At 41.1% G+C, this 23390-nt stretch overlaps 1 protein-coding gene across 1 annotated transcript in view; it reads left to right on the top strand.

The window, feature by feature from the left end:
• Positions 1-23390, top strand: part of UBXN7 (UBX domain protein 7) — a 195166-nt gene that overhangs the window by 152813 nt on the left and 18963 nt on the right. The window contains exon 9 of the mRNA XM_053709814.1: positions 1-56. This exon is cut by the window's left edge and continues 365 nt beyond it. Within this exon, the coding sequence (XP_053565789.1) occupies positions 1-56 (56 nt within the window). The remainder of the gene's footprint in view (positions 57-23390) is intronic.

Here is a 23390-nt window from a genome sequence, read left to right as displayed (position 1 = left end):
TCAGTCTGATGAGCTACTCAGGGGCCCAGATTGTTCAGGGGAAGGGGCTGATAATGGTGAGTTTCACCATGTATTTTATTATATACTGGAATGTAGACAGAAGAAAACTAGACTGTTTCCTTTAAATTGTATACTCTTTTGCCAAGAACAATTTTCTGTATCTTTAACAGAATATGTACTGATTTGACACTATACAGTGACTTCACTCTCTGCACTGAACAGTGTTCCTGTGCACTAATAAAATGACTGGTCTCATACAATTTAAAATACCTACTGATTACATACGTATCTATACAAAAAACTTAAGGGGAAAAAATAAAAAATCTATTTTAAAATGTTACATAACTCAAAATCTTGAAAATATACTTTCCCTTTTATTTTTCCCCTCGTCCAGCTCAATCACTTTTATAGAAGCAACATGTTACAGCCAAGCAGAAGCTGTAGCGCTAGCTTCTATATAGTTAATAGGCACATGCTGCTCAGCCTTTGTTCAAGTGTCACGCTTGCAAAAGTGTTCTGGTTTGTTTTTGATTCCCCCCTAACAAAAAATTTACGGTGTGTATTGAAGACCTTTGAGAACTGAGCAGACCTATAAATGAAAAATGGAAGTTTTGTTGATGCTCGTGTGTTCTAGCTCTATAATCATTTATGATGATTGATGATAGATATTGACGGCAGATAAGAGCCATAGGCCCAGCAAGTCTGCCCGACCTTACCTAACAGTATAAACTTATCTAGTTCGTAGGATAGCCCTATGCTTGTCCCATGCATTTTTAAAGTCCCCCACAGTGTTTGTTGCTACTACCTCTTGAGGAAGTTTATTCCATAAATCAATCACTCTTTCTGTAAAGAAGTGCTTCCTCAAATTACTTCTGAATCTACTACCCTTTAGCTTGAGCTCATGACCCCTTGTTCTTGAATTTTCCATTTTATGTAAAATACCCACAGCCTCAGTTTTACTAAACCCTTTAATGTACTTGAAAGTTGCTATCATATCACCTCTTTCCCTTCTCTCCTCTAAGCTATACATATTTAGGTCATTGAGCCTATCCTGGTAAGTTTTATTTTTTAGACCATGTACCATTTTGGTAGCCCTCCTTTGCACAGATAGAAACATAGATATTGACATATCTATATATTGACATAGATATCTCAAATATGCATATCTGCATATTCCAGATGCTACTGGTAATTAAGACTTTCTCAGATTTTTTATGGGAGAAAACAATTTCTAGTCGGTTCATCTATATTTCTTTTCGTAAAATAATGATGGTCCACAGTCCTCCATAACATAATGCGCGAACACACAGCCCAGAGGCGATTTGTTGGTACTCTGACACAGGTACAGCATAGCCAGGGGACTTAGCTTGTGCTCCTCATTGCACACTTTTTTTTCTTTTTTTCAGGTCCCTACCTACTCTCTTCTTATCAAAGACATAGCCAGGTAACACTGTTGCCCTTTACAGCCCTTTGGCAGCTCTGGGGAAATATTTATGGCACATTTTATAAAACAGGTGCCTGGTCCTTTAAGAAAACCGCTGACTGCCCATTGCAGTTAGCTGATCAATAGAGGAAACTCTGGTCATGCAGGGGAGCATGTTGTTATGAGGGTAAGTATTTATTTTGCTTGGTGCACATTTATATAATTTTATTACACTCAAAATGACTTTGAAGCCTTCTCTGAGGTACTGGCTTTTTTCCCTGTGGTAGCCCTGCCCCCTCAGCTTCCTGTTTCGTTGAGCTGTTACTAGGCAGAAAACAATTCAGGAAATTATATGGCAGTAATTTCTAAAGTTTTTTTTTTTAATGAGTAATTCATTTTTCTAAGCACTTTCCCTTTCTGGAGCTGCCAGGGAGTTACTTGGTGTAGAGTCTGGAGCCTCAGAGCATATAATGCAGTTTAAAAAAAAAAAAAGTGTCAAAGGAGTTAAGCTTAGTGTAGATTTCTCTTACTTGGTGTATTCAGTCCACGGATTCATCCTTACTTGTGGGATATTCTCAATCCCTACAGGAAGTGGCAAAGAGAGCACACAGCAAAGCTGTCCATATAGCTCCCCTCAGGCTCCGCCCCCCCAGTCATTCTCTTTGCCGCTCTAACAAATAGCATCTCCACGGGAGGGTAAAGAGTTTGTGGTGTTAGATTTGTAGTTTTATTTCTTCAATCAAGAGTTTGTTATTTTAAAATAGTGCCGGTTTGTACTATTTACTCTGAGGCAGAAAGTGATGAAGATTTCTGCTGAGAGGGAAAAGATTTTAGCATGTTGTAACTAAAATCCATTGCTGTTCCCACACAGGACTGTTGAGTACCGGAGAACTTCAGTTGGGGGGAACAGTTTGCAGGCTTAACTGCTTAAGGTATGCTCAGTCATTTATTTCTAACAAGACCTGGTAATGCTAGAAGGCTGATAGAAATCCCCATGAGGGAAGGTAAGCCATTTTCTGAAACGCAGTATAGAAGGATGGCTTCAGTTAAGGGCTTAAATACTGGTAGACACTGTGATGGGCTAAATCGATTGTTTTATTGATGGAATCTTATATTTATTTAAGTGTTTGAAACGTTGTAAACACTTTTTGGGGTTTTTATTTCGCTTGGCATATTATCAGACGCCTAGTCTGACTCAGGTAGGCCCCATAACTCTGGACTGAAGAGGGAGGGGGCCTCATTTTCGCACCTCAGTTGCGCAGTTGATTTTCAAGACAGCTCATGCAGCTTAATGTGTAGAGTCCTGAGAGTGCAGGAGGACATCAAGGAGGCTTATATTTCAGCTACAAATAACCCTAAGGGAAGGTAGGGCCGCAGCAAAAACTGTGGCACCGTGCTGTAGTGTGTTAAACCGGTTGTTTACTACAATTTGCTCCGGTTTGGTCAATAAGGGGTTAATTGATTTAAAAATTTGTGTGCAATCATTTCAAAGCATTAGGGTCATGTGGTTAAATTTAAGAGATTAAAGATCGGATGTTTCTCCAACATAGGTGTGTCCGGTCCACGGCGTCATCCTTACTTGTGGGATATTCTCTTCCCCAACAGGAAATGGCAAAGAGCCCAGCAAAGCTGGTCACATGATCCCTCCTAGGCTCCGCCTACCCCAGTCATTCTCTTTGCCGTTGTACAGGCAACATCTCCACGGAGATGGCTTAGAGTTTTTTAGTGTTTAACTGTAGTTTTTATTATTCAATCAAGAGTTTGTTATTTTAAAATAGTGCTGGTATGTACTATTTACTCAGAAACAGAAAAGAGATGAAGATTTCTGTTTGTATGAGGAAAATGATTTTAGCACCGTAACTAAAATCCATGGCTGTTCCACACAGGACTGTTGAGAGCAATTAACTTCAGTTGGGGGAACAGTGTGCAGTCTCTTACTGCTTGAGGTATGACACATTCTAACAAGACGATGTAATGCTGGAAGCTGTCATTTTCCCTATGGGATCCGGTAAGCCATGTTTATTAAGATAGTAAATAAGGGCTTCACAAGGGCTTATTAAGACTGTAGACTTTTTCTGGGCTAAATCGATTCATTATTAACACATATTTAGCCTTGAGGAATCATTTATTCTGGGTTTTTTGATATTATTATATCGGCAGGCACTGTTTTAGACACCTTATTCTTTAGGGGCTTTCCCTAATCATAGTCAGAGCCTCATTTTCGCGCCGGTATGGCGCACTTGTTTTTGAGGACAGCATGGCATGCAGCTGCATGTGTGTGGAGCTCTGATACATAGAAAAGTCTTTCTGAAGGCATCATTTGGTATCGTATTCCCCTTTGGGCTTGGTTGGGTCTCAGCAAAGCAGATTCCAGGGACTGTAAAGGGGTTAAATATAAAAACGGCTCCGGTTCCGTTATTTTAAGGGTTAAAGCTTCCAAATTTGGTGTGCAATACTTTTAAGGCTTTAAGACACTGTGGTGAAATTTTGGTGAATTTTGAACAATTCCTTCATACTTTTTCGCAATTGCAGTAATAAAGTGTGTTTAGTTTAAAATTTAAAGTGACAGTAACGGTTTTATTTTAAAACGTTTTTTGTGCTTTGTTATCAAGTTTATGCCTGTTTAACATGTCTGAACTACCAGATAGATTGTGTTCTGACTGTGGGGAAACCAAGGTTCCTTCTCATTAACTATATGTATTTTATGTCATTAAAAAATTTAGTAAAAATGATGCCCAAGATGATTCCTCAAGTGAGGGGAGTAAGCATGGTACTGCATCATCCCCTCCTTCGTCTACACCAGTCTTGCCCATACAGGAGGCCCCTAGTACATCTAGTGCGCCAATACTCCTTACTATGCAACATTTAACGGCTGTAATGGATAATTCTATCAAAAACATTTTAGCCAATATGCCCACTTATCAGCGAAAGCGCGACTGCTCTGTTTTAGAAAATTCTGTAGAGCATGAGAACGCTGATGATATGGTTTCTGAAGGGCCCCTACACCAGTCTGAGGGGGCCAGGGAGGTTTTGTCTGAGGGAGAAATTTCTCAACAAGCTGAACCTGAAACATCTCCGCGCTCTGCTTAAGGAGGTGTTATCCAATTTGGATGATTGTGATTATCTGGTCATTCCAGAACCACTATGTAAAATGGAAAAGTTCTTAGAGGCCCCGGGGCCCCCCGAAGCTTTTCCTATATCCAAGCGGGTGGCGTACATTGTTAGTAAAGAATGGGACAGGCCCGGTATACCTTTAGTACCTCCCCCCATATTTATAAAATTGTTTTCCTATAGTCGACCCCAGAAAGGACTGATGGCAGACAGTCCCCAAGGTCGAGGGGGCGGTTTCTACTCTACACAAGCGCGCCACTATACCCATAGAAGATAGTTGTGCTTTCCAAGATCCTATGGATAAAAAATTAGAAGGTCTGCTAAAGATGTTTGTTCAGCAAGGTTCCCTTCTACAACCAATTGCATGCATTGTCCCTGTCACTGCAGCCGCGTGTTTCTAGTTTGATGAGCTAGGAAAGGCGATTATTAGTAATTCTTCTTCTTATGAGGAGATTATGGACAGAATTCGTGCTCTTAAATTGGCTAATTCTTTCACCCTAGACGCCACCTTGCAATTGGCTAGGTTAGCGGCGAAAAAATTCTGGGTTGGCTATTGTGGCGCAGAGCGCTTTGGTTAAAATCTTGGGCAGCGGATGCGTCTTCCAAGAACAAATTGCTTGACATTCCTTTCAAGGGGAAAACACTCTTTGGCCCTGACTTGAAAGAGATTATCTCTGATATCACTGGGGGCAAGGGCCACGCCCTTCCTCAGGATAGGTCTTTTCAAGACCAAAAATAAACCTAAGTTTCGTCCCTTTCGCAGAAACGGATCAGCCCCAAGGGCTACGTCCTCTAAGCAGGAAGGTAATACTTCTCAAGCCAATCCAGCCTGGAGACCTATGCAAGGCTGGAACAAAGGAAAGCAGGCCAGGAAACCTGCCACTGCTACCAAGACAGCATGAAATGCGGGCCCCCGATCCGGGACCGGATCTGGTGGGGGGCAGACTCTCTCTCTTCGCTCAGGCTTGGGCAAGAGATGTTCTGGATCCTTGGGCGCTAGAAATAGTCTCCCAAGGTTATTCTCTGGAGTTCAAGGGGCTTCCTCCAAGGGGGAGGTTCCACAGGTCTCAGTTGTCTTCAGACCACATAAGAAGACAGGCATTCTTACATTGGGTAGAAGACCTGCTAAAAATAGGAGTGATTCATCCTGTTCCATTAGGAGAACAAGGGATGGGGTTCTACTCCAATCTGTTCATAGTTCCCAAAAAAGAGGGAACGTTCAGACCAATCTTAGATCTCAAGATCTTGAACAAGTTTCTCAAGGTTCCATCGTTCAAGATGGAAACCATTCGAACACTTCTTCCTTCCATCCAGGAAGGTCAATTCATGACCAAGGTGGATTTCAAGGATGCGTATCTACATATTCCTATCCACAAGGAACATCATCGGTTCCTAAGGTTTGCATTCCTGGACAAGCATTTCCAGTTCGTGGCGTTTTCTTTCGGATTAGCCACTGCTCCTAGGATTTTCTCATAGGTACTAGGGTCCCTTCTGGCGGTGCTAAGACCAAGGGGCATTGCTGTAGTACCTTACTTGGACGACATTCTGATTCGAGCGTCGTCCCTTCCTCAAGTAAAGGCTCACACGGACATTGTCCTGGCCTTTCTCAGATCTCACGGATGGAAAGTGAACGTGGAAAAGAGTTCTCTATCTCCGTCAACGAGGGTTCCCTTCTTGGGAACTATAATAGACTCCTTAGAAATGAGGATTTTTCTGACAGAAGCCAGAAAAATAAAACTTCTAGACTCTTGTCGGATACTTCATTCCGTTCCTCTTCCTTCCATAGCGCAGTGCATGGAAGTGATAGGTTTGATGGTAGCGGCAATGGACATAGTTCCTTTTGTGCGCATTCATCTAAGACCATTACAACTGTTCATGCTCAGTCAGTGGAATGGGGACTATTCAGACTTGTCTCCGAAGTTACAAGTAAATCAGAGGACCAGAGACTCATTCCGTTGGTGGCTGTCCCTGGACAACCTGTCACAAGGGATGACCTTCCGCAGACCAGAGTGGGTCATTGTCACGACCGACGCCAGTCTGATGGGCTGGGGCGCGGTCTGGGGATCCCTGAAAGCTCAGGGTCTTTGGTCTCGGGTAGAATCTCTTCTACCGATAAATATTCTGGAACTGAGAGCGATATTCAATGCTCTCAAAGCTTGGCCTCAGCTAGCGAGGGCCAAGTTCATACATCAACCATCAGGGGGGAACAAGGAGTTCCCTAGCGATGGAGGAAGTGACCAAAATCATTCTATGGGCGGAGTCTCACTCCTGCCACCTGTCTGCTATCCACATCCCAGGAGTGGAAAATTGGGAAGCGGATTTTCTGAGTCGTCAGACATTGCATCCGGGGGAGTGGGAACTCCATCCGGAAATCTTTGCCCAAGTCACTCAACCGTGGGGCATTCCAGACATGGATCTGATGGCCTCTCGTCAGAACTTCAGAGTTCCTTACTACGGGTACAGATCCAGGGATCCCAAGGCGGCTCTAGTGGATGCACTAGTAGCACCTTGGACCTTCAAACTAGCTTATGTGTTCCCGCCGTTTCCTCTCATCCCCAGGCTGGTAGCCAGGATCAATCAGGAGAGGGCGTCGGTGATTTTGATAGCTCCTGCGTGGCCACGCAGGACTTGGTATGCAGATCTGGTGAATATGTCATCGGCTCCACCATGGAAGCTACCTTTGAGAGACCTTCTTGTTCTAGGTCCGTTCGACCCACTCCAGCTGACTGCTTGGAGATTGAACGCTTGATCTTATCAAAGCGAGGGTTCTCAGATTCTGTTATTAATACTCTTGTTCAGGCCTGAAAGCCTGTAACCAGAAAAATTACCACATAATTTGGTATATCTGTTGGTGTGAATCTGCAGGATTCCCTTGGGACAAGGTTAAGATTCCTAAGAGTCTATCCTTCCTTCGAGAAGGATTGGAAAAAGGATTATCTGCAAGTTCCTTGATGGGACAGATTTCTGCCTTGTCTGTGTTACTTCACAAAAAGCTGGCAGCTGTGCCAGATGTTCTAGCCTTTGTTCAGGCTCTGGTTAGAATCAAGCCTGTTTACAAAATTTTGACTCCTCCTTGGAGTCTCAACCTAGTTCTTTCAGTTCTTCAGGGGGTTCCGTTTGAACCCTTACATTCCGTTGATATTAAGTTATTATCTTGGAAAGTTTTGTTTTTGGTTGCAATTTCTTCTGCTAGAAGAGTTTCAGAATTATCTGCTCTGCAGTGTTCTTCTCCTTATCTGGTGTTCCATGCAGATAAGGTGGTTTTGCGTACTAAACCTGGTTTTCTTCCAAAGGTTGTTTCTAACAAAAACATTAACCAGGAGATAGTTGTGCCTTCTTTGTGTCCTAATCCAGTTTCAAAGAAGGAACGTTTGTTGCACAACTTGGATGTAGTTCGTGCTCTCAAATTTTACTTAGCAGCTACTAAGGATTTCAGACAAACTTTGTCTTTGTTTGTTGTTTATTCTGGTAAACGGAGAGGTCAAAAAGCAACTTCTACCTCTCTCTCCTTCTGGATTAAAAGCATTATCCGATTGGCTTATGAGACTGCCGGACGGCAGCCTCCTGAAAGAATCACAGCTCACTCCACTAGGGCTGTGGCTTCCACATGGGCCTTCAAGAACGAGGCTTCTGTTGATCAGATATGTAAGGCAGCGACTTGGTCTTCACTGCACACTTTTTCTAAATTTTACAAATTTGATACTTTTGCTTCTTCTGAGGCTATTTTTGGGAGAAAGGTTTTGCAAGCCGTGGTGCCTTCCATTTAGGTGACCTGATTTGCTCCCTCCCTTCATCCGTGTCCTAAAGCTTTGGTATTGGTTCCCACAAGTAAGGATGACGCCGTGGACCGGACACACCTATGTTGGAGAAAACAGAATTTATGTTTACCTGATAAATTACTTTCTCCAACGGTGTGTCCGGTCCACGGCCCGCCCTGGTTTTTTTAATCAGGTCTGATAATTTATTTTCTTTAACTACAGTCACCACGGTAACATATGGTTTCTCCTATGCAAATATTCCTCCTTAACGTCGGTCGAATGACTGGGGTAGGCGGAGCCTAGGAGGGATCATGTGACCAGCTTTGCTGGGCTCTTTGCCATTTCCTGTTGGGGAAGAGAATATCCCACAAGTAAGGATGACGCCGTGGACCGGACACACCGTTGGAGAAAGTAATTTATCAGGTAAACATAAATTCTGTTTTTTTGGTGATTTGGAAAAAAAGTGTTTGCTTTTTATTATTTAAAGACACAGTAGCGTTTTTTCAAAAAGTGATTTTTTTCTGTATTGTAGTGCTGTATAAGTCTGTTAAACATGTCTGAGACTTCAGATAGACCTTGTTCTTTATGTTTAAAAGCCATGGCGGTACCCCCATTGCATTTATGTGTGAAGTGTGCTAAAACATCTAAGCATTTTAAAGACCATCCAGTGACACTTAAAAATGTAGCCCAAGATGATTCTTTAACTGAGGGTAATGAGGATAGTCCTTCTTCCTCTCCCCATGTGTCGACACCAGTTACGCCCGCGCAAGCGATGCCTAGTACCTCTAGCGCATTGGCCCCTATTACTTCACTGCATACATTTGCCAAATTTTACAAATTCGATACTTTTGCTTCTTCGGAGGCTATTTTTGGGAGAAAGGTTTTGCAAGCAGTGGTGCCTTCCGTTTAGGTTACCTGACTTGTTCCCTCCCTTCATCCGTGTCCTATTGCTTTGGTATTGGTTCCCACAAGTAAGGATGAATCCGTGGACTGAATACACCAAGTAAGAGAAAACAGAATTTATGCTTACCTGATAAATTACTTTCTCTTACGGAGTATTCAGTCCACGGCCCGCCCTGACATTTAAGTCAGGTTCAAATTTAATTTAAAATAACTACAGTCACCACTGCACCCTATGGTTCTCCTTTTTCTCCTAACCGTCGGTCGAATGACTGGGGGGGCGGAGCCTGAGGGGAGCTATATGGACAGCTTTGCTGTGTGCTCTCTTTGCCACTTCCTGTAGGGATTGAGAATATCCCACAAGTAAGGATGAATCCGTGGACTGAATACACCGTAAGAGAAAGTAATTTATCAGGTAAGCATAAATTCTGTTTTCTTTTACAAAGATATGACGAGTCCACAGATTTCATCCTTGTGGGATATTAACCTCCTGCTAACAGGAAGTGGCAAAGATCCCCTTCCCCTCCACCCTCAGTCATTCTCTTTGCCTGTGTTATACTAGGAAGACATGGTAAAGTGAGGTGTTAGTTTTAGTTTCTTCAATCAAGAAGTTTTTTATTTTAAATGGTACCGGTGCGTACTATTTTCCTCAGGGGGATATGGAAGAAGATTTCTGCCCTGAGGTTTGATGATCTTAGCATTTGTAACTAAGATCCACGCAGGTTCCCACAAGACTTCTGAAGGTAACCATGAGACATCTTCAGTGTGGAGACCGGTTTCATGCTACAAGCAGCATTAAGGTATGTGCAGCCTTTTTTCTGAGGAGACTTGGTGTATCATAACTGGCTGGGATTATTTCCCTGTATGGGAATGGGGTAAGCAGTAAAACCTTTTTTAATAAGAGGGGTGTTACTGGAGTCCCTATATTATATTTATCATTAGTTGATATTTGGGCATTATGTGACATGGGAGACAATATAAAAAACGATGTTTTATGTTTTTTATTTTTGGCACTTAAAATTTATTGGTTTTATGCTTCAGGGTTGTATTGTGTGTGTATTTTTACTTTAGTGAAAAACTGCATTTCCATGCGGTGTTGTTTGGACCTACTCCAACTTTTGACCTTAAGGGGCGGAGCCTATTTTGGCGCAATTCCTTCAGGCTTAGCAGCAGCAAACAGTAACTCAGTGGCTCCTGGACTGTGTAGCTGGTTTGAAGGGTTGGAAACTTGATTCGAAGTACCCTGGGGGCAGAGTGTATTTTTATCTATCTTTTGACTACATGTTGATATAAGTACTTCTAAAGCCTTATTTCTGCCCTTGCTTCTGGGTGCAGTAATTTTTGGATTAACCAACGATATTAAGTTAAATTTGGGAATAATTTAACGTTATTTTGTGCATTTTGGTAAAATTGTTCCCTTTTTCTTTTCTTAAAGGCACAGTACACGTTTTTTTCTAATGTTTATTTTATGCTATAAATAAGTGTTTAAAAGACGTTTGTGGTATTACTAATCTGTTTAACATGTCTGACATTGAGGTTTCTCATTGTGTTTAGAAGCTATTGTGCAACCCCCTCTAACATTGTGTAACTTTTGTACTGAAAGGGCTTTACAATGTAAAAAGCATATTTTAAATAAAGTAAGTGTGCCTAAGGAAGATTCTCAGTCTGAAGAGAATCAGGATATGCCATCCAATTCTCCCCAAGTGTCACAACCTTTTATGCCCACACAAGCGACGCCTAGTACTTCTAGTGCATCTAATTCCTTTACTCTGCAGGAGATGGCTGCAGTTATGTCAACTACCCTTACAGAGGTATTGTCTAAATTACCAGTGTTGAAGGGTAAACACAGTAGGTCAAGTATTAATGTAAATACTGAATCCCCTGACGCTTTATTAGCTATTTCCGATGTTCCCTCACAGTGCTCTGAGTTGGGGATCAGGGAATTACTGTACGAGGGTGAAATTTCTGATTCAGGGAATGTTTTGTCTCAGGCAGATTCGGATGCTATGTCATTTAAATTTAAGCTTGAACACCTCCGCCTGTTGCTTAGGGAGGTTTTAGCGACTCTGGATGATTGTGATCTTATTGTGATTCCTCCAGAGAAATTGTGTAAAATGGATAAATATTTGGAAGTTCCTACTTACACTGATGTTTTTCCGGTTCCTAAGAGAATTTCGGAAATTATTAGTAAGGAATGGGATAGACCAGGTATACCGTTTTTTCCCTTTCCTAATTTTAAGAAAATGTTTCCTATATCAGATACCATTCGGGACTCATGGCAAACGGTCCCTAAGGTAGAGGGAGCTATATCTTCCCTAGCTAAGTGTACTACTAGACCCATTGAGGATAGTTGTGCTTTCAAGGACCCTATGGATAAGAAATTAGATGGTCTACTAAAGAAATTATTTTTTAATCAGGGTTTTCTTTTACAACCTACGGCTTGTTCCAGTAACTACTGCAGCAGCTTATTACTGATGCCGCTTTTCAAATTTCTAAATTAGCGGCAAAAAATGCAGGATTTGCTATTTTAGCACGTAGAGCATTGTGGCTCAAATCTTGGTCTGCTGATATGTCATCAAAACATAAGCTTTTAGCTATTCCCTTTAAAGGTAAGACCCTTTTTTGGCCAGAATTGAAGGAGATCATTTCTGATATTACAGGAGGTAAGGGCCATGCCCTACCTCAGGATAGGTCGGTTAAAATGAGGGGTAAACAGATTAATTTTCTTTCCTTTCGGAACTTTAAAGGAGGACCCCCCGCTTCTTCTTCTTCCACTAACCCACTGCTGGTCCTAAGACAGCATGAAGGGGTGGCCCCCGATAAATTGTATGATATTTCTATTAGATAAACACTTACTCCCTATTTATTAAAAGCAATACTAGAAAAGTTATACTTCTCATCAAATGTCTGAGATTTATAATATAATTTATAATTTTAGGTTTTTAAAAAAACCTATTTTAAAAAACTTATTTAAATATGTATTAATATATATGCACTTTATTTATAATCATGTTTATAATGAATTCATAAATTAAATCTACCTATGAATTAAATGTATGAACTTGCAAGTATAAAATAGTCATTAACTATTTATTATATTTTTTTAGTTTTTTCATTAGTATCCCTTTTTATCCTTATTTTGATCTCTTTTTTTATAATATTTTTTTAATATTCATTGGATTGAAATAATCACTAAATAGCAAATGCTAAAAACGTGAATATATGGTGATTATGTAAAATTAAATTCTTTATTGATATTTGATGTTTATTTACTAAACAGATTGTACTAACTTTACAACTAAATATCCCTGGCTCACAATTATAAGGATAAACAGATAAAATCGACTGATGAAATAATGAGTGAGAACTAACTTTCTTTGTTTGGGGCTAAAAGTTTTACAACTAAACCTCCGCAAAAATAGGATATTAGTAATCGCAATTGACAAACACTATATTGACCAACGATTACAGGTAACCAAACGTGCATTAATATAAATATAGTCAAAAGACTCTTTTTGGGACATGAAATACTCATAAATTGCATAACAAAAAGAGGACAAGACATCTAACATTGACATTTCAAATAATTGTTACAGCAAAAAAAAAGGATTAAATTAACCTGCAAGGAACATTGTTACAAATATATTTCAGGTTTAACGCTACTATAGTTATCGTTTATCCTTGAGCAATTGGGGGGATTGTGCTGCAAATTGTGCAATATAAAATTGTTATACTGTGAACTATAAGGTGCACCTTATATTATTAAAATCTATAGTGTTTTATAATTGTTGTGAAAATAAAGTACAAAATTTGGTTTTATATATTTATAGTTCTTATGTTTCATTAGATAAAAGGTAGAGATATTTGTATTTTTAAAGTTCATATGTTGTAATTAGACAATAGGTAGAGCTATTTGTAGCACACTCTCGGCTAGATTTAGAGTTGGGCGGTAGCCGTGAAAACCAGCGTTAGAGGCTCCTAACGCTGGTTTTAGGCTACCTCCGGTATTTGGAGTCACTCAAAAAAGGGTCTAACGCTCACTTTTCAGCCGCGACTTTTCCATACCGCAGATCCCCTTACGTCAATTGCGTATCCTATCTTTTCAATGGGATTTTTCTAACTCCGGTATTTAGAGTCGTGTCTGAAGTGAGCGTTAGAAATCTAACGACAAAACTCCAGCCGCAGAAAAAAGTCAGTAGTTAAGAGCTTTCTGGGCTAACGCCGGTTCATAAAGCTCTTAACTACTGTGCCCTAAAGTACACTAACACCCATAAACTACCTATGTACCCCTAAACCGAGGTCCCCCCACATCGCCGCAACTCGATTAAATTTTTTTAACCCATAATCTGCCGACCGCCACCTACGTTATCCTTATGTACCCCTAATCTGCTGCCCCTAACACCGCCGACCCCTATATTATATTTATTAACCCCTAATCTGCCCCCCACAACGTCGCCGCCAGCTACCTACACTTATTAACCCCTAATCTGCCGTCCGCACGCCGCCGCCAGCTACATTATCCCTATGTACCCCTAATCTGCTGCCCTAACATCGCCGACCCCTATATTATATTTATTAACCCCTAACCTGCCCCCCACAACGTCGCCACCACCTACCTACAATAATTAACCCCTAATCTGCCGACCGCAAAGAGCCGCCAGCTACATTATAGCTATGTACCCCTAATCTGCTGCCCCTAACACCGCCGACCCCTATATTATATTTATTAACCCCTAACCTGCCCTCCCTAACATCGCCGACACCTAACTTCAATTATTAACCCCTAATCTGCCAACCGAATCTCGCCGCTATTCTAATAAATGTATTAACCCCTAAAGCTAATTAATTAACTCTTATTAAATAAATTATTCCTATTTAAAGCTAAATACTTACCTGTAAAATAAATCCTAATATAGCTACAACATAAATTATAATTATATTATAGCTATTTTAGGATTAATATTTATTTTACAGGTAACTTTGTATTTATTTTAACCAGGTACAATAGCTATTAAATAGTTAAGAACTATTTAATAGCTAAAATAGTTAAAATAATTACAAATTTACCTGTAAAATAAATCCTAACCTAAGTTACAATTAAACCTAACACTACACTATCAATAAATTAATTAAATAAAATACCTACAATTACCTACAATTAAACCTAACACTTCACTATCAATAAATAAATTAAATACAATACCTACAAATAACTACAATGAAATAAACTAACTAAAGTACAAAAAATAAAAAAGAACTAAGTTACAAAAAATAAAAAAATATTTACAAACATAAGAAAAATATTACAACAATTTTAAACTAATTACACCTACTCTAAGCCCCCTAATAATATAACAAAGCCCCCCAAAATAAAAAAATGCCCTACCCTATTCTAAATTACTAAAGTTCAAAGCTCTTTTACCTTACCAGCCCTGAACAGGGCCCTTTGCGGGGCATGCCCCAAGAAGTTCAGCTCTTTTGCCTGTAAAAAAAAACATACAATACCCCCCCCCCAACATTACAACCCACCACCCACATACCCCTTAAATAAACCTAATACTAAGCCCCTGAAGATCTTCCTACCTTGTCTTCACCTCACCGGGTATCACACCAATCCGTCCTAGCTCTAATATCTGCATCCAACCCAAACGGGGGCTAGACATCCACTGAAGAAGTCCAGAAGAGGCTCCAAAGTCTTCATCCTATCCGGGAAGAAGAGTAGATCCGGACCGGCAAGTGGCATCTTCTATCTTCATCCGATGAGGACCGGCTCCATCCTGAAGACCTCCACCGCGGACCCATCTTCATCCGGCGACATTCAACTGAAGAATGACGGTTCCTTTAAGGGACGTCATCCAAGATGGCGTCCCTCGAATTCCGATTGGCTGATAGGATTCTATCAGCCAATCGGAATTAAGGTAGGAATATTCTGATTGGCTGATGGAATCAGCCAATCAGAATCAAGATCAATCCGATTGGCTGATCCAATCAGCCAATCAGATTGAGCTCGCATTCTATTGGCTGATCGGAACAGCCAATAGAATGCGAGCTCAATTTGATTGGCTGATTGGATCAGCCAATCGGATTGAACTTGATTCTGATTGGCTGATTCCATCAGCCAATCAGAATATTCCTACCTTAATTCCGATTGGCTGATAGAATCCTATCAGCCAATCGGAATTCGAGGGACGCCATCTTGGATGACGTCCCTTAAAGGAACCGTCATTCTTCAGTTGGACGTCGCCGGATGAAGATGGGTCCGCGGTGGAGGTCTTCATGATGGAGCCGGTCCTCATCGGATGAAGATAGAAGATGCCACTTGCCGGTCCGGATCTACTCTTCTTCCCGGATAGGATGAAGACTTTGGAGCCTCTTCTGGACTTCTTCAGTGGATGTCAACCCCCCGCTTGGGTTGGATGAAGATATCGGAGCCAGGACGGATCGGTTTGATACCCGGTGAGGTGAAGACAAGGTAGGAAGATCTTCAGGGGCTTAGTGTTAGGTTTATTTAAGGGGGGTTTGGGTTAGATTAGGGGTATGTGGGTGGTGGGTTGTAATGTTGGGGGGGGGTATTGTATGTTTTTTTTTACAGGCAAAAGAGCTGAACTTCTAGGGGCATGCCCTGCAAAGGGCCCTGTTCAGGGCTGGTAAGGTAAAAGAGCTTTGAACTTTAGTAATTTAGAATAGGGTAGGGCATTTTTTATTTTGGGGGTCTTTGTTATTTTATTAGGGGGCTTAGAGTAGGTGTAATTAGTTTAAAATTGTTGTAAGATTTTCCTTATGTTTGTAAATATTTTTTTATTTTTTGTAACTTAGTTCTTTTTCATTTTTTGTACTTTAGTTAGTTTATTTCATTGTAGTTATTTGTAGATATTGTATTTAATTAATGTATTGATAGTGTAGTGTTAGGTTTAATTGTAGGTAATTGTAGATATTTTATTTAATTAATTTAATGATAGTGTAGTGTTAGGTTTAATTGTAACTTAGGTTAGGATTTATTTTACAGGTAATTTTGTTATTATTTTAACTAGGTAACTATTAAATAGTTCTTAACTATTTAATAGCTATTGTACCTGGTTAAAATAATTACAAAGTTACCTGTAAAATAAATATTAATCCTAAAATAGCTATAATATAATTATAATTTATAGTGTAGCTATATTAGGATTTATTTTACAGGTAAGTATTTAGCTTTAAATAGGAATAATTTATTTAATAAGAGATAATTAATTTCGTTAGATGTAAATTATATTTAACTTAGGGGGGTGTTAGGGTTAGACTTAGCTTTAGGGGTTAATACATTTATTAGAATAGCGGTGAGCTCCAGTCGGCAGATTAGGGGTTAATAATTGAAGTTAGGTGTCGGCGATGTTAGGGAGGGCAGATTAGGGGTTAATACTATTTATTATAGGGTTAGTGAGGCGGATTAGGGGTTAATAATTGAAGTTAGGTGTCGGCGATGTTAGGGAGGGCAGATTAGGGGTTAATACTATTTATTATAGGGTTAGTGAGGAGGATTAGGGGTTAATAACTTTATTATAGTAGCGCTCAGGTCCGCTCGGCAGATTAGGGGTTAATAAGTGTAGGCAGGTGGAGGCGACGTTGTGGGGGGCAGATTAGGGGTTAATAAATATAATGTAGGGGTCAGCGATGTTAGGGCAGCAGATTAGGGGTACATAGGGATAATGTAAGTAGCGGCGGTTTACGGAGCGGCAGATTAGGGGTTAATAATAATATGCAGGGGTCAGCGATAGCGGGGGCGGCAGATTAGGGGTTAATAAGTGTAAGGTTAGGGGTGTTTAGACTCGGGGTACATGTTAGAGTGTTAGGTGCAGACGTAGGAAGTGTTTCCGCATAGCAAACAATGGGGCTGCGTTAGGAGCTGAACGCGGCTTTTTTGCAGGTGTTAGGTTTTTTTTCAGCTCAAACAGCCCCATTGTTTCCTATGGGGGAATCGTGCACGAGCACGTTTTTGAGGCTGGCCGCGTCCGTAAGCAACTCTGGTATCGAGAGTTGAAGCTGCGTTAAATATACTCTACGCTCCTTTTTTGGAGCCTAACGCAGCCTTTATGTGGACTCTCAATACCAGAGTTATTTTTATGGTGCGGCCAGAAAAAAGCCAGCGTTAGCTTTTCGGGGTCGTTACCGACAAAACTCCAAATCTAGCCGTCTGTTTTTTGGTATTCTATGTTCTCAATATGTTGGATTCTAAAAATAAGGAGTTAATACTATGTTGGAGATTGGCACTCAAATAACAATAGGCAATACAAAGATATTGTTGGGGTTTTTTTTTCTTTCTTTTTTGTGTGAAGGGGATAAAGCTAGCCCTTACTATATTGCACACTAGTGTTGCCAATTGCATAGCAGATAAATTGCCTCATAATAGATCTCAAACAAGAATTATCCCAATGTATATTTTACATGAATAAAGGTAAATATACTAATCAGCACAGAGGTAAGATAAATATAGTGAACATGTAACCAATCTTCTCCAGAAAGCGTCCTTTATGTAAGCAGTCAGATCACTAACCCTTTAAGAGTTAAATATCAAATTTCATTTTATGCGGAAAAAAAATAATTTGTTGCAGCAATCAGCATAATATTAAGCAATTTAGAATAAGGTATGTCTTCCAACATTGTGATGCAGAAGAAATAAACATAGCTCATCCCACCCCTACTTGCTTTATGCTTGGCTGGAAATAGAGTTTTCTTACGGTTCTGGTGGAAAGTTTAAAAAAAGTCCTACCATAAGTTCTCATATCGGGTGCCATGAACCTAACCTGTGCAAGTGGACCTTTTATTAGCATTATAGAGCCTTTTGAGAGCTCCGAAGCCTTCTCTTCCAGATATATGTGGTCGTACAGGGCAGAGTCCGCAGTGTTAAGTTTGCGTGTACATAAATCTCATTGCAATGCATTATAATGACTGAAAAAGTAAAGATTTTTGCCCTATTGTTGCCCCTTCATTATCAAAGGGGATCAGCAGACGAGTGCCATATTCTTCAACCTCAGTAGTGCAAGCAATATTCTCCCTCATGCGTAGTTCAGGAGCCACAGCCCGTGTTAGGGATAATGCTGAAAGACTAGTTGTTTGGCTGCGTGCAAGCCTTCCATGACATTCTGCATAACCTGTGTGAGGATCGATCTTCCATAAGATAAGCTGTAGGTCTCCCATGTATGTCAAAGAGCAGTAGTATGGTGGATTTACAGGGTAAACTAGGCATCCTCAAATTAGCAACAAGTGAGCTCCATGGCTCCGAGTCATAATAGCCAGGTTGTTCAATGTCTTATCCTGTTTCTACAATGCCAGGCGTCTTGTATTCTGTAGCATCTTACACAACTTTTCACAGCTGTAAAGTAGATTTCTCCTGTTAAGTGTGGTCAGTCCACGGGTCATCATTACTTCTGGGATATTATCTCCTCCCCTACAGGAAGTGCAAGAGGATTCACCCAGCAGAGCTGCTATATAGCTCCTCCCCTCTACGTCACCCCCAGTCATTCTCTTGCACCCAACGAATAGATAGGATGTGTGAGAGGACTGTGGTGATTTAATTAGTTTATTACCTTCAATCAAAAGTTTGTTATTTTATAATAGCACCAGAGTGTGTTATTCATTCTCTGGTAGAATTTGAAGAAGAATCTACCTGAGTTTTTTCTATGATTTTAGCCGGAGTAGTTAAGATCATATTGCTGTTTCTCGGCCATCTGAGGAGAGGTAAACTTCAGATCAGGGGACAGCGGGCAGATTAATCTGCAAAGAGGTATGTAGCAGTTTGTTATTTTCTGACATGGAATTGATGAGAAAATCCTGCCATACCATTATAATGTAAACTCAGCCTTAAATGCAGTAGATGTAGCTGGTATCAGGCTGTCATGTATGTATATTTTACACTTCAGTATTCTGGGGAATGGTACTTCACTGGTTTTATACTGTATGCATAGATTTTACCTAATTTGCAGGGACTTGCAATAGGTTTTAAATAACAATTGATTTATTGAGGTTAAACGTTTTTTTGCTGGCATGTAAAAACGTTTATTTCTCTGAGGTACTGGGTGAAAAAATGTTGTGGGCACTATTTTTTCCACTTGGCAATAGTTTTGTTTAATCTAAAGCAGTTCACTGATCTCTCTCACTGTTATGTGTGAGGGGGAGGGGCCATTTTTGGCGCTTTTACTACGCATCAAAAAATTCAGTCAGAGGTTCATTTTCTTCCTGCATGATCCGGTTCATCTCTTCAGAACTCAGGGATCTTCAAAGCCTTTTTTTGAGGGAGGTAATCATCACAGCAGAGCTGTGAAGAGTGTAGCTGACTGTGATAAAAAACGTTTATTTGTGTATTTTTTTCTGCTGACAGGGTTAGTTATCCTTTGCTAATGGGAACAATCCTTTGCTAAAATTGTATATTTCTTACAAAGATTTGATGCTATAACTTAATTATTTTCAACTGTCATAATTTTTTCTGTGCTTCTTATAGGCACAGTTCGTTTTCATACAATTGTAAATTACTTGAAAAAGCATTTCCAAGTTGCTAGTTAATTGCTAGTGTGTTAAACATGTCTGATTCAGAGGAAGATACATGTGTTATATGTACTAATGCCAAAGTGGAGCCCAATAGAAGTTTATGTACTAACTGTATTGATGCTACTTTAAATAAAAGTCAATCTGTACAAATTGAACATATTTCACCAGACAACGAGGGGAGAGTTATGCCGACTAACTCGCCTCACGTGTCAGTACCTGCATCTCCCGCTCGGGAGGTGCGTGATATTGTAGCGCCGAGTACATCTGGGCGGCCATTTCAAATCACATTACAGGATATGGCTACTGTTATGACTGAAGTTTTGGCTAAATTACCAGAACTTAGAGGCAAGCGTGACCACTCTGGGGTGAGAACAGAGTGCGCTGATAATATTAGGGCCATGTCAGACACTGCGTCACAGGCGGCAGAACATGAGGACGGAGAACTTCATTCTGTGGGTGACGGTTCTGATCCAAATAGATTGGATTCAGATATTTCAAATTTTAAATTTAAGCTGGAAAACCTCCGTGTATTACTAGGGGAGGTGTTAGCGGCTCTGAATGATTGTAACACAGTTGCAATACCAGAAAAAATGTGTAGGTTGGATAAATATTTTGCGGTACCGGCGAGTACTGATGTTTTTCCTATACCTAAGAGACTTACTGAAATTGTTACTAAGGAGTGGGATAGACCCGGTGTGCCGTTCTCACCCCCTCCGATATTTAGAAAAATGTTTCCAATAGACGCCACCACACGGGACTTATGGCAAACGGTCCCTAAGGTGGAGGGAGCAGTTTCTACTTTAGCTAAGCGTACCACTATCCCGGTGGAGGATAGCTGTGCCTTTTCAGATCCAATGGATAAAAAATTAGAGGGTTACCTTAAGAAAATGTTTGTTCAACAAGGTTTTATATTGCAACCTCTTGCATGTATTGCGCCTGTCACGGCTGCAGCAGCATTTTGGTTTGAGTCTCTGGAAGAGACACTTCAATCATCTACACTAGATGAGATTACAGACAAACTTAAAGCCCTTAAGTTAGCTAACTCATTTATTTCAGATGCCGTAGTACATTTAACTAAACTTACGGCTAAGAATTCCGGATTTGCCATTCAGGCACGCAGAGCACTGTGGCTAAAATCCTGGTCAGCTGATGTTACTTCTAAATCTAAATTGCTTAATATACCTTTTTTTAAGGGCAAACCTTATTCGGGCCCGGGTTGAAGGAGATTATCGCTGACATTACAGGAGGTAAAGGCCATGCCCTGCCTCAGGACAAAGCCAAACCTAGGGCTAGACAGTCTAATTTTCGTTCCTTTCGTAATTTCAAATCAGGAACAGCATCAACCTCCTCTGCACCAAAACAGGAAGGAGCTGTTGCTCGCTACAGACAAGGCTGGAAACCTAACCAGTCCTGGAACAAGGGCAAGCAGGCCAGGAAACCTGCTGCTGCCCCTAAGACAGCATGAATCGAGGGCCCCCGATCCGGGAACGGATCTAGTGGGGGGCAGACTTTCTCTCTTCGCCCAGGCTTGGGCAAGAGATGTTCAGGATCCCTGGGCGTTAGAGATCATATCTCAGGGATACCTTCTGGACTTCAAATCCTCTCCCCCAAGAGGGAGATTTCATCTGTCAAGGTTATCAACAAACCAAATAAAGAAAGAAGCGTTCCTACGCTGCGTACAAGATCTTTTATTAATGGGAGTGATCCATCCAGTTCCGCGGTCAGAACAAGGACAAGGGTTTTACTCAAATCTGTTTGTAGTTCCCAAAAAAGAGGGAACTTTCAGGCCAATCTTGGATTTAAAGATCCTAAACAAATTCTTAAGAGTTCCATTATTCAAGATGGAAACGATTCGAACAATTTTGCCCATGATCCAAGAGGGTCAGTACATGACCACAGTGGATTTAAAGGATGCTTACCTTCACATACCGATTCACAGAAATCATTACCGGTATCTAAGGTTTGCCTTTCTAGACAGGCATTACCAGTTTGTAGCTCTTCCATTCGGACTGGCTACGGCTCCAAGAATCTTCACAAAGGTTCTGGGTACTCTTCTGGCGGTACTAAGACCGCGAGGAATTTCGGTAGCTCCGTACCTAGACGACATTCTGATACAAGCTTCCAGCTTTCAAACTGCCAAGTCTCATACAGAGTTAGTACTGGCATTTCTAAGGTCGCATGGATGGAAGGTGAACGAAAAGAAGAGTTCTCTCTTTCCACTCACAAGAGTTCCCTTCTTGGGGACTCTGATAGATTCTGTAGAAATGAAGATTTACCTGACAGAAGACAGGTTAACAAAGCTTCAAAATGCATGCCGGGTCCTTCATTCCATTCAACACCCGTCAGTAGCTCAATGCATGGAGGTGATCGGCTTAATGGTAGCGGCAATGGACGTAGTACCTTTTGCACGCCTACATCTCAGACCGCTGCAATTGTGCATGCTAAGTCAGTGGAATGGGGATTACTCAGATTTGTCCCCCACTCTGAATCTGAATCAAGAGACCAGAAATTCTCTTCTATGGTGGCTTTATCGGCCACACCTGTCCAGGGGGATGCCATTCAGCAGGCCAGACTGGACAATTGTAACAACAGACGCCAGCCTACTAGGTTGGGGCGCTGTCTGGAATTCTCTGAAGGCTCAGGGACTATGGAATCAGGAGGAGAGTCTCCTTCCAATAAACATTCTGGAATTGAGAGCAGTTCTCAATGCCCTTCTGGCTTGGCCCCAGTTAACAACTCGGGGGTTCATCAGGTTTCAGTCGGACAACATCACGACTGTAGCTTACATCAACCATCAGGGAGGGACAAGAAGCTCCCTAGCAATGATGGAAGTATCAAAGATAATTCGCTGGGCAGAGTCTCACTCTTGCCACCTGTCTGCAATCCACATCCCGGGAGTGGAGAACTGGGAGGCGGATTTCTTAAGTCGTCAGACTTTTCATCCGGGGGAGTGGGAACTTCATCCGGAGGTCTTTGCCCAGATACTTCGACGTTGGGGCAAGCCAGAGATAGATCTCATGGCGTCTCGTCAGAACGCCAAGCTTCCTCGCTACGGGTCCAGATCCAGGGATCCGGGAGCGGTTCTGATAGATGCTTTGACAGCACCTTGGACCTTCGGGATGGCTTATGTGTTTCCACCCTTCCCGATGCTTCCTCGATTGATTGCCAGAATCAAACAGGAGAGAGCATCAGTGATTCTAATAGCACCTGCATGGCCACGCAGGACTTGGTATGCAGATCTAGTGGACATGTCATCCTGTCCGCCTTGGTCTCTACCTCTGAAACAGGACCTTCTGATCCAGGGTCCATTCAAACATCAAAATCTAACTTCTCTGAAGCTGACTGCTTGGAAATTGAACGCTTGATTTTATCAAAACGTGGGTTTTCTGAGCCAGTTATTGATACCTTAATACAGGCTAGGAAGCCTGTTACCAGAAGGATTTACCATAAAATATGGCGTAAATACTTATATTGGTGCGAATCCAAGAGTTACTCATGGAGTAAGGTTAGGATTCCAAGGATATTGTCTTTTCTACAAGAGGGTTTAGAAAAGGGGTTATCCGCTAGTTCTTTAAAGGGACAGATTTCAGCTCTGTCCATTCTTTTACACAAACGTCTGTCAGAAGTTCCGGACGTTCAAGCTTTTTGTCAGGCTTTAGCTAGGATCAAGCCTGTGT

Source organism: Bombina bombina, chromosome 4 (genome assembly GCF_027579735.1).
Source record: "Bombina bombina isolate aBomBom1 chromosome 4, aBomBom1.pri, whole genome shotgun sequence".
Taxonomy (NCBI): domain Eukaryota; kingdom Metazoa; phylum Chordata; class Amphibia; order Anura; family Bombinatoridae; genus Bombina; species Bombina bombina.
This window is presented reverse-complemented; position numbering and strand designations above follow the sequence as displayed.